Source organism: Larus michahellis, chromosome 2 (assembly GCF_964199755.1).
Source record: "Larus michahellis chromosome 2, bLarMic1.1, whole genome shotgun sequence".
Taxonomy (NCBI): Eukaryota; Metazoa; Chordata; class Aves; order Charadriiformes; family Laridae; genus Larus; species Larus michahellis.
In genome coordinates, this window is record NC_133897.1 from 1,461,739 (window position 1) to 1,473,050 (window position 11,312).

Sequence of the window (11,312 nt, forward strand, 5' to 3'; positions counted from 1 at the left end):
CTATGCAGGGGCAGGTTTGAGGGGGGATCCCGGCCCTGGGGGGGGGGGGGGGAGTGTGCAGGGGAGGTCCCAGTGCAGAGATAACCCACCCCCATACAGGAGCAGGTTTTGGGGGGGGGGGGGGGGGGGTCCCGGTGCTGGGGAAGGGGGTGCAGGGTGGTCCCGGTGCAGGAATGTCCCCCCCCTGCCATGCAGGAGCAGGTTTGGGGGGGGTGATCCCGGTACTGGGGGGGTGCACGGGGGGTCCCAGTGCAGGGATGCCCCCCCCTCCCGATACAGGAGCAGGTTTTGGGGGGGGAACCTGGTGCTAAGGAGGGGGTGCAGGGTGGTCCCGGTGCAGGGAGGATGCCCCCCGCGATGCAGGGGAAGATGGGGGGGGGGGTGCAGGGTGGTCCCGGTGCAGGGATGCCCCCCCCCAATGCAGGGGAAGATTTTTGGGGGTGATTCCGGGCCGTGTCCCCCGGTTCTATTTTTGGGGGGGGGGGAGGGTTTGTGTCCCGCTGCTTCCTTGGGGGGGGGGGGGGGGGGGTAGGTGTCCCCCGGGGATGCCGAGGCGGCGGCGGGGAGGGAGGAGTGGCGGGGCGGGGGGGGGTCCCGTTGCCGTGTCCCGGAGCCCCCGACCGCGGCTGCCGGCGGCCTCCCCCGTCCCGCGGGCGGAGCCGGCCCCCGCCGCCCGCCCGCCCCCCGCCCGGCCCGGCCCGGCCCCCCCCCCACACCCCCCCCCAACCCCGGCAGCCGAGCGGCGGCGGCGGCGGCGGCGGCGGCGCGGGGGGCGCGGGCGGAGCCGCTGCCGGTGCCGGCCCCGCTGGCGGAGCCGCGGGTCCCTCCATGCCGCCATGGCCCCCGCGGCTGCCCGGCCCCGCGCCGCACTCGCCCTGGCCCTGCTGCTGGGAGCCCTCGGTACGTACCGGGGATAGAGCGGGGGCGGGGGGGGGGATGTCGGGGCCGGGGGATGGGGGTGGACACACACGGATCCTGCACCGGGGGAACCGGGTGGGCAGCCGAGGGTGGGGGGGGGGGTCCGCGGTCCCGGGCAGGGGCTGCATTCCTCTGCAGGCAGCCGGGGGAGGGGGGGGGGGGATCCCCTTGCAGGGGCTGGATCCCCCTTGGGGGGGGGGGGTGGATCCGCTGGGGAGGGTGTCGGATCCGTTGGGGAGGGGGACGGATCCCCTCTGGTGGGGGGGGGGGGGGCTGGATCCGCTTTTCATGGGGCTGGATGCCTTTGAGGGGGGCTGGATCCTTTTGCCGGGGGCTGCATCCCGTTGCGGGGGGGTTGCATCCTCTTGCAGGGCGGGCCGGGTCCCCTTGGAGGGGGCCGGATCCCTCGCGGGGTGGGGGGACGGACCTGTGTCCCCTTGACGGGGGCCAGATCCCTTTGAGGGGGGGCTGAATCCCCTTTTAAGGGGGCTGGATCCCATTGCGGGAGCTACATCCTCTTGCAGGGCGGGCTGGGTCCCCTTGCCGGGGGCAGGATCCCTTTGGGGGGGGGCTGCATCCCTCGGGGAGGGGGGGGGGGGGGCTGGATCCCCTTGCCGGGGGCAGCTGGATCCTGTTGCAGCGGGCTGGATCCCCTTTATGCCCGGGGTGCATTTGCAGGAGCCGGAGGAGGGACTGGATCCCTTTGGAGGAGCTGGATCCTCTTGTGCTTATGGGGTGCACTTGCAGGAACCAGAGGGGGCTGGATCCCCTCGTAAGGGGGCTGGATCCCGTGGCAGGGGGCTGGATTCCATTGCAGAGGGGGCTGGATCCTGTTGCACGGGGCTGGATCCCTTTGCAGGGGCTGGATCCGGCTTGCGGGGGGGGGGTCGGGGGGGGGGGGTCGGGGCTGGATCCCATTGTGTGCAGTGGGTGCATATGCAGGGACCAGAGGAGGGCTGGATCCCCTTCCGGGGGGGGCTGGATCCCCTTGTGTGTGCGGAGGGGGGGGGTGTGTGTGCACTCACAGGATCCAGAGGAGGGCTGGATACATCGGGAGGGGGCAGGATCCCGTTTTACAAGGGGATGGATCCCATTTGGCAGGGGGGGCGGGGGGGGCTGGATCCCAGTATGTGTATGGGGTGCACTTGCGGGAACCAGAGGAGGGGCTGGATATCCTTGCAGGGAGGGGCTGGATCCCTTTGTGGGGGGGCTGGATCCCCTTCCAGGGGGGCTGGATCCCCTTGAAGGGGGCTGATGGCTTTGCGGGGGGGGCTGGATCCCCTTGCAGGGGCAGGAGAGGCCGGTTCCCCTCCCTGGGGGGGGCTGGGCCAGGGGTAGCTTGGCTTGAGGGGGGGGTCGCAGAGTTGGGGGGTGATGTCTGGGGTTGCCGTGGGTGCTGGGGGACCCATAGAGCCGGGGGCTGCTGTGGGTTTGCCCCTTTGATCCCTGCGAGAGACTGTAAAATACTTGGGGTGCAGCGCCCCCGCCCCCCCCCCCCAAAATGGCTTGTCATGGTGCTGGTGGGTGCGAGGTTGAGCTGGTGGGGACCCACCAGGACACACCCCCCCCAGGCCTCTGCGTCCCCCCCCAGGGGTGTGGAGGGCACCTCTGACACATCTTTTCTCTCCTTGTCCCCCCTCCAGCATCCGAGTGGCCCCCCCAAAACGCCAGCGAGGCCGAGGGGAGAGGCTGGGAGGGCTCCCTGGAGAGCAGCTCCCCGTGGTGGGACCCGGCCAGGAAAGACCCCCCGGGGGGGCCCAGCAACGGCAGCGGTCCCTGGGGGGCCGTGGCGGGCAGCGAGCCCCCAGCGGGACCCCAGCTAGATCCCCCCGGGGGGCACCCGATGGCCACCACGGACCCGGCGGCCATGCCGGAGGGGTGCGCGGGTTGCGCCGGGGAGGGGGACGCCAGCGCTCTGCCCCCCAAAGCCGGCTCGGCGGAAGATGGCCAAGCGGCAGTGACCTGGCCCGGTGACGGGGGGACAGTGGCACCAGGCAGCCCCGAGGAGCCGGGGAGCGGCGAGCGGCCCACGCAAGCCTCCTTGCCCAGCCCGGGGGTCTTCGGGGGGCTCACGGCCGCCCCGCCGAGCCCCCCCAGCCCGCAGCTCGCCACCGACTCGGCCGAATCTGACCTGCTGCTGGCGGCCGGGGGCTCGGCCGTGCCGCAGACCCCCGTACCGGGGGACCCCAGCCCCGTGCCAGGCGCCGTGGGGGACTCGGGGCTGTGGGTGGCCGCATCCAGCCCGGCCCCGGCGCAGGGGGCTCGCGGCCGGACGGATCTGACCTGGCTGGAAGAGCCCATCACCGCCGTCACGGGCCCGGCTGAGCCGCCGGCCGACCAGACGGCCTCGGAGATCATCGACGTCGACTACTACGACCTGTTTGAGGGGGGCGAGGGGATGGGGGGCTTCCCCGGGGGAGGCCAGGGGGCGGCCGGCTCGGCGCGGCGGCGGGAGCCGGAGGGGGCGGCCACGCCGTGGGCCCTCCACGAGCTCTACGACGACTTCACGCCCTTCGACGAAGCCGATTTCTACCCCACCACCTCCTTCTACGCCGACGGGGACGAGGAGGATGAGCTGGAGGAGGATGAGGAGGAAGAGGAGGAGGAGGAAGATGGGGGGCTGGAGGACGAGAATGGCTACCGGCCGCCCCCCTCGGCCGTGCCCGGTGCCCAGCCGGCGCCGCGGGACCCCCGACCTACCGGCCGCCGTGACGTGGCCCCGCCGCAGCCCTCCGGCGTGGCGGGGGGCAGCCCCACGGTGCGGCCGCGGCCAGGGGAGCGGGGCCAGCCGGAGAACGGCACCGAGTGCCGGAGCGGTTACGTGCGGCACAACAGCTCCTGCCGCTCCGTCTGCGACCTCGTCCCCAGCTACTGCCACAACGGCGGCCAGTGCTACCTGGTGGAGAGCCACGGGGCCTTCTGCCGGTAAGGGACGGGGCCGGGGATCCTGGGCCTGTGGGGAGATGGGGGGGGCGCATGTGGGGGCTCTCCATCCTTGTGTCCCCTATCCCTGGGTCTCCATCTCCAAGCAGCCCGTTCCCAGGCTCTCCATCCCCATCCCTGGGTCTCCATCCCCTGCGCACCCCATCCCTGGACACTCCATCCCCATCTCTGGGCTCTCCATGTCCAGGCACCCCATTCCCGGCTCTCCATCCCCTGTGCATTCCATTCCTGGGCTCTCCATCTCCGTGTACTCCATCCCTGGGCTCTCCAGGCCCCGTGCACCCCATTCCCAGACTCTCCATCCCTCTGTATTCCATTCCTGGGCTCTCCATCCCCTGTACACCCCATCCCTGGATCTTCATCCCTTGTGCACCCCATTCCCAGGCTCTCCAGCCCCCTGCATCCCATTCCCAGGCTCTCCATCCTTGTGCACCCCATTCCCAGGCTCTCCAGCCTGCTGCATCCCATCCCTGGGTTCTCCTTCCCCGTGCACCCCATCCCTGTGCTCTCCATGTCCGAGCTCCCCCTCCCTGGGCTCTCCATCCCCATGCACCCCATTCCCAGGCTCTCCATCCCTCTGCACCCCATCCCTGGTCACCATCCCCTGTGCACCCCATCCAGGTCCCTTCACCCCCGCAGCGCCATCCCGCCGGGACACGGAGGGGCTTTCCCTGCCCCCCGAGCGGCTGCTGGCCAGGAATTAGGTCAGGGCCGCGCAGCCGGAGCTCCGGAGCGGCCACGCTAATCGGCCCCGGCAGATTGCGCCCGGGGAGAGCCGATGTGCGCTACGGCTCGGCACGCGCCGTGGGGCTGGCATCGAGCCCGGCTGCACCAGGGGGTGGACACGAGCATCCCCCCGCCCCTCTTCCTGGTGTCCCCCCACTGTCACCCATCTCACCTGGCCCCAGTGTTGGGGGGGGGTCGCACCCCTGGGGGGGGGTCGCGTTAATCTCATCCCCCACCAGACACCCGTAATCCCCCCGATTAGAGATGCCGGTGTCCCCTGAGGACGCTCTGTGGGGTGGGGGACACGTTTGCGGGGTGTGGGGGGGGTGGGGTCCCTAAGCGTGTCCCCTCGCAGGTGCAACACGCAGGACTACACGTGGCACAAGGGCACGCGCTGCGAGGCCATCGTCACCGACTTCCAGGTGATGTGCGTGGCCGTGGGCTCGGCCGCCCTGGTGGTGCTGCTGCTCTTCATGCTCACCGTCTTCTTCGCCAAGAAGCTCTACCTGCTCAAGACGGAGAACAGCAAACTGCGCAAGACCAAGTGAGTGGCCTTGGGGACAGGGTTGGCACCCCCCCCACCACCCGCCCCCAAAAAACTGTCCCCAACCCCTCCGGGGTGCCACCTTGGTCATCGGCAGAGGTTTGGGTGGGCTCACTTCTCGGTGGTGGCACCAGGGCTGGATGCAATCCCGTCCCCGCGCGGTGTCATCGGGAAGCCCGGTGCCGATGGGGACATGGTGACGGTGGGTGGGAAAGCTCCCGGAGGCAGGTGGCCTGCGGGGACGTGGCTTGTGGTTCCTGCTCCGCCGTTAATCCTTTAATGCCGTTCCTGACTGGCACCAGTTAATCTGCTGCACTGGGAGCTGGGGCCACCGGCTGGGCTCGCCACGCTGCCCAGGGGCCACCGGAGATGGTCCCCACTGTGTCCCCGGGGACAGGGCTGGGGGGGGGGGTGGGGTGTGTGACCCGAACCGTCCCCTGTCACCCCCTGACCCCAGCGATTGCTGCCCGCCTCCCTGGAGCAGGGGAGGAGAAAGCCCTCCCAGCCTGGGTCCCTAATGAGCTGTTAATTAGTGCTTGGAAGGGCCAAGTGTAATTAGCAGCGAAGCTCCCTGCCAGCCCCTGGGGCTCCCTCGCCCCGGGCTGCCCCCACCGCTCCCCTGCCTGCATTTAGCCCCGACCCCAGCCCCGATCTGGGGGGCATTTTGCCCCAAATCTCCATCCCTGGGGACATTTGGCCCCCAAACCCCCAGATCTGGGGGCATTTTAGCCCCAAACCTTCATCCCTGGGGACATTTAGCTCCCAGACCTCCAGAGCCGGGGACATTTAGCCCCCAAACCCCGAGGGCTGGGGGAATTTACCCCAAAAGCTCCAGATCCGGAGACATTTGCCCCCCCCCCGCCCCAAATCCTCAGAACTGGGGATATGTAGCCCCCAACCCCCCCAGAGCTGGGGATATTTAGCCCCAAACTCCCCCGATCTGGGGGCATTTTGCTGCAAATCCGCAGATCTGGGGGCATTTAGCCCCAAATCTCCATCCCTGGGGACATTTAGCTCCCAAACCCTAGATTTGGGGTCATTTAGCCCCCCCCGGGTTCCCAGATTTGGGGCATTTAGCCCCAAACCTCCATCCCTGGGGGTATTTAGCCCCCAAACCCCTAGGGCTGGGGGAATTTACCCCAAAAACTCCAGATCTGGAGAGATTTAACACCCCCCCCCTCCCCAAGATCGTCAGAGCTGGGGATATGTAGCCCCAACCCCCCCTCCCCCCCAGAGCTGGGGATATTTAACCCCTGAGTCCCCAGATGTGGGGGCAGTAACCCCCAAACCTCCATTCCTGGGAACACTTAGCCCCCAAACCCTAAATCTGGGGGTATTTAGCCCTGGACCTTCATCCCTGGTGACATTTAGCCCCCCAACGCTAAATCTGGGGGCATTTAGCCCCAAGCCCTATCAAGATCTGGGAGCATTTAGCCCCCAAGCCCCCAGATCTGGGGGGTATTTAGCCCCAAACCTCCCTCCCTGGGGACGTTCAGCTCTCAGACCTCCAGCACCGGGGGCTTTTCCACCCCTAACATCGGGTTCACCCCGAAACGCGTCGGGGGGCATGGGGGGGTGCTCGGTGATGTCCCAGGTCTCACCGCCACGCTCTCCTCTCCCCCCCCCGGCAGATACCGCACCCCGTCCGAGCTGCACAACGACAACTTCTCCCTCTCCACCATCGCCGAGGGCTCCCACCCAAATGTAAGGAGGCTTCGTCGCACCGTCGTCCCCCCCCCGGTCTCCCGCCTGCTGTCCTACCCTTGTCCCTCTGTCTGGTGATGTCTCGTCCGTCCCCCCCCTCCATGACCCCAGCACTGCCTGGGTGACGGTGTCACCACCGGGTCCCTCTGTACCCTCCTGTCCCCACCCCACCATGGCCAACCCTCCATCCCCTCGCTGCCGGGACCTGCCCTGAGTACCCAAACCGGACCCAGGCCGGGCAGGGGGTTGGTGTCACCCCACTGTCCCCCTGCCCCATCCCCTCCTGCCCGCGTGGCATGTCCGGGAGCCACCATCCAGAGTCCCCCCTGGTGGCTTTGGCTCTGCCAAGGGGTGCGATGGGGACAGCCGGTGCCACGTGGCTCCGGCAGACGATGGTGGCCGGCTGCGGCATCGCTGGGGCAGGACCGGCGGGTGATGCCGGAGGATGAAACCCTCCGGGATGCCGCTGGCGCGGTCAGGATGCGGCCGCCCGCGTCCGTCCCCACTCCCCCCCCGCCAAGGCTGCCCTTCCAACCTCCTCTTTTTCGAATCGAAACAGAGAGAAGCGAAGGGCTTTGCCGAGCGCGAGCCGGAGGAGGAGCGTAGGTCCCTCTAGCCTTTGCCTTAGCCCACTGCCGGTTTTCCCCCGTCTTTCGACCGCCTTTAGCAGCCGTAGCGTCCGGCCACCCTGGCAGGAGGCTCCCGGAGCCGGCTCGCTCCCCCGCTGCCAAGAGGATGAACCTCGGGATGAATTCGGAGCCGCTCCCTGGCGTCTCGCTGGGGTCCCCTCCGGGATGCGGAGGGCTTGGTCCTGGGATGGGACCTCGGTGCCCGGGACGCAGCGGAACAAGGATGCGGAGGGGTCAATACCCCTGGGAAAGGGGTTTTTGGGGACATGTGGAGCAGCCTCTTCGCCGGGCGAGGAGCTCGGTGCCCATCCTGCGGGGTTTGCTGTGGAGCCGATGGCATCACCCCGGATCAGCTGGGAATCACCCATAGGATCACTGCCCAGAAGATGGAGGGTTCCCATCCCCATATGAGCTGGCCCTTGGGTGTCCCCATCCACCCGCCGCGCAGCACCGGGGGCACCGTAACCCCTACGATGCCCATCCAGGGCTCGTCCTGCCCCACCAGCACCGACGGCGATGCCGGGATCATCCGGGCACAGACGTTACCCAACACAACCAGAGCTCGGCCCCGGTGCCATCGGGGGCCGCTCTCCCCATGGATGTGGGACAAACTCGGGGCACAGCCCAGCCCCGGTGGGGGGAAGATGCTCCCGGAAGCCATGGGGGGACATCGGGAAGAAGCATCGCTGGCTTTTCCTCCATTGGATCCATCCAGCGGCACGGGGGGGGGGCCAGCTGTACGCTAACGAACCGCAATAAATCCAACCCCTCGGGCCTCCTGCCAAGCGCTGCTCGGGGAGTTGCTAATTGGCGTGGGGCCGATGAGACGAGCCGGGCTGGAAATGGGAAGAGAAATGGGGTGTCGGGGGGAGGATGGCGGGGGCGGGGGGGACGGCTCCCATGGCCGGCGCGGCTCTGGGGTGCTGTTGGCGAGCGGCTTTGGGTGCTGGTGGCACCCCGAGGTGGGGGACCCGTGGCTGGGAATGGCAACGAGTCACCGCAGGCGGCTCGGACCCTGTCGGCTCCCCCCGTGCCAAGGTGTGCGCTGGGTGGGGGGGCATTTACCCTTGGGCATCCCTGCCCTGCAAGGTCGGGATGCTCGGTTGCCAGTGGGGACATCAATGCCTTCGGGAACTGGGACTTAGTCCCACTGCAGGTCACCCCCTCCCATTGCAACGATGTTCCCTGCCACGCTCATCCTGACCCCCCCCATCTCTCCCAGCAGGATGACCCCAGCGCTCCCCACAAGCTGCAGGACTCCCTGAAATCCTGCCTGAAGGACGAGGAGCCCTTTAACATCCACAACTCGACGTCGCCCAAGCACGACGGCGGCGGCGGCAAAGGGGAGCAGGAGGGCGGCGAGCTCAACTGCCTGCAGAACAACCTGACGTGAGCAGGGCAGGAGGAGGAGGCCAGAGCCGGGGGCCACCCCTCCCGTCCCCGTCCCCCCCAGCTGGACAAATCTCCTCTCTCCTCCCCACCCAGTATCTCATATTTTTCTTTTTTTTTTTTTTTTTTTTCCCCTGCTCCGTGGCATGCTTTGGTGTGTTTTGTACAGAGGAAAACAAAAATTAATTAATGATGATGATAATAATAATAATAATAATTAATAATAATAATACAAAGCCAAAGGCTGTAAACGGTCTTTGGCCGCGTCGTGTCGTGGGGGTGTTCGGTTTGTGCTCCGTGTCTATCGCTTGCGTTAGTTCCGCGCTGTGATTTCTAAACCTTTGCTGTCCCGCAACTGACTTTTTTTGTACTTTGACCCCACTTTTTTTGAAATACGAGTAAAAACGACAAAAAAGAAAAAAAGAAAAAAAAAAAAAAAAAAGGAAAATCTTGAAATAAAACTTTTTTTTTTTTTTAAAAGTTAAGCCTCTTGCCGGTGCCTGCGATCTCCTGACACACACACACACACAGAGCAGGTCCTCGGTCCCTGCTGCCCCAGGGTCCCGTCTGAGCATCACCCCCGGGGGGGGGTGGTGGGTGCCTGGTGCCCCCTCCCCCAGGCACCTCCCCGGCTCTGCCGGGTCAGGGGTACAACGTGTCCCACCAGAGCGGGGACTCTGCCATCCCGGCGACGCTCGGGGGGGCAGACGGGACACCCTGGGCTGTTTGGTGGAGGTGTCTGGGTCTGCTCCATCCCTGTCCCCACCATGGGGTCCCCCCACCTTGGGAGTGTAGCCGTCACCCGACAGCGTGTTCCCGGCCACCTCCTGCCCAAACAACCGCCTTTCGATGGGATGTCAGGGGGATTTGGGGGCAAAATACCCCGGGTTTGTCCCCTCTCACCTCCTCGTTTCCATCTGGCAAAACCCCTGGCGGCTTCAGTGATGCTGGCCCGCCTTCTGACGGTGTAAATCAGAAGCAGCTCCCCGCCCCCCCTCCCCGATTGTCATCGCCCTGGGACCAAGGTGGGGATTTTCTCCCTGGGGAACCCCAACACTCCCACCGCCCTCCCCTCCGGCCGCGGCTCCGTCCTGCTTCCCGCAGGAACTGATTTCTTCCAGAGACGGATTCACCCACGAGCCAGAACTCATGGCTCCTCGGGAGAGAGGAAACGAAGCAATTAATCAACATACAATATTAAGCGTGCCACGCATCAGGGCCGCGGCCGGCGATCTCCCCAGGGCAGGTAGGAGCTAAAGCCGCAGCTCGGCGTGTTTTAGACGGTGCCGATGATTTCCACCAGCTGCTAAATAATTAATTCTCAGCTCACTTGGGGAGATTAAAATACGAGGGGTGGTGGTGGGAGCCGGCAGCCGATCCTGGGGGTCATCCAAAGCGGAGCGAGCCGCTGGCCGGCACCATCGTGGCTTCGGGTTTTGCTGTTCCCCTTCCAGCACGGAGCTGTACGACAGGTAAAATCATGGATAAAGCAGCAGGGGAGCAGGGACACAGCAATAAAAGATGGCTGGGGCCAAGCCCGGGGGGAGAGTGATGCGTTGGGGGAGCAGGAGCCCGGCCAAGCGGAGAGGAGATGCCGATGCCCAAAAAAACCTCATGGAAAGGCAGACTGTCCCCGGCACGGGCAGATGTTGTGTGCGAGCTTCCCGTGGGACTGGGTGGGAGGGAAAGGGAGCCGGAGTGGGATGAGCATCGCTATGGCAGGAGGGAGAGGACCCGTAATTGTGTATGAGGAGGAAGAGAAGAAGAAATGGCTACGGACATGTGTAAGGAAGGGGATGTTGGAGGAGATCGGGAATGACATGGGGTTGTAGGTGAGAAACGCCTGCAGGGCCATGGGGAGGTGGAGGGAAAGGGCTCTGCGGGGATGGGGGAGGCCACCCCACGTCTCCAGCTGCCCTTGGAGGGAGTCGGCGGGGCTAGATGCAGGAAGACGCGGGGTGGGATGGGGCGGATGAGGAGCGAGTCCAACCAGCGAATATCCAGCTGCATGGTGGGCTCTGGAAACTCTCGACTCCTCGCTGGGATCCTTCCCGGCGGCGCCTGCAGGTCCAGCTGGACGCTGCCTGGGGAGAGAAGAAAATCCCCTTTGCAGGGAAGAAGCAGCCGGTGTAATGCTGGTCCCTTCACCAGCCAGAGAAACCTCATCCCTGTTTTGCTGGGCACAGTGCAGCCACTCCATCCTGGATGGTCCCACTTTGGAAGTGAAGGTGACATGGCACAGCCCCTCCATCATGGATGGTGACCACCTTGGAGGTGAGGCTGGCACGGCACAACCCCTCCATCACAGATGGTCCCGCCTTGGAAGTGAAAGTGACATGGCACAGCCCCTCCATCATGGATAGTGACCACCTTGGAGGTGAGGCTAGCACAGCACAGCCCCTCCATCACGGACGGTGGCCACCTTGGAAGTGAAGGTGACATGGCACAGCCTGTCCATC

General features: G+C 66.2%; 1 protein-coding gene across 4 annotated transcripts; it reads left to right on the forward strand.

The window, feature by feature from the left end:
- Window positions 1-747: 747 nt before the first annotated feature.
- On the forward strand, window positions 748-9,267 carry CSPG5 (chondroitin sulfate proteoglycan 5). 4 transcript variants are annotated; one of them, XM_074573836.1, is made up of 5 exons: window positions 748-900; window positions 2,562-3,843; window positions 4,943-5,131; window positions 6,763-6,835; window positions 7,395-8,680. In XM_074573836.1, exons 1-5 carry the CDS (start codon window positions 837-839, stop codon window positions 7,449-7,451), a joined length of 1,665 nt encoding a protein of 554 aa, XP_074429937.1. In that variant the 5' UTR covers window positions 748-836; the 3' UTR covers window positions 7,452-8,680. The 4 variants fall into 4 exon arrangements, with proteins under 4 accessions (XP_074429937.1, XP_074429935.1, XP_074429936.1 ...); XM_074573834.1 differs by lacking the exon at window positions 7,395-8,680 and adding an exon at window positions 8,687-9,267 and having other exon boundaries at window positions 752-900; XM_074573835.1 differs by lacking the exon at window positions 7,395-8,680 and adding an exon at window positions 8,690-9,265 and having other exon boundaries at window positions 752-900.
- The last annotated feature ends 2,045 nt before the right edge of the window (window positions 9,268-11,312 follow it).

What these genes read in the sequence shown, in the direction of transcription:
- CSPG5 (XM_074573834.1), top strand. Translation starts at nt 837, where the DNA reads ATGGCCCCCGCGGCTGCCCGGCCCCGCGCCGCACTCGCCCTGGCCCTG. An exon ending in CCTGCTGCTGGGAGCCCTCG is followed by an intron (nt 901 to 2,561) that starts GTACGTACCGGG and finishes TCCCCCCTCCAG; the next exon opens with CATCCGAGTGGCCCCCCCAA. An exon ending in CCGAGGGCTCCCACCCAAAT is followed by an intron (nt 6,836 to 8,686) that starts GTAAGGAGGCTT and finishes CATCTCTCCCAG; the next exon opens with CAGGATGACCCCAGCGCTCC.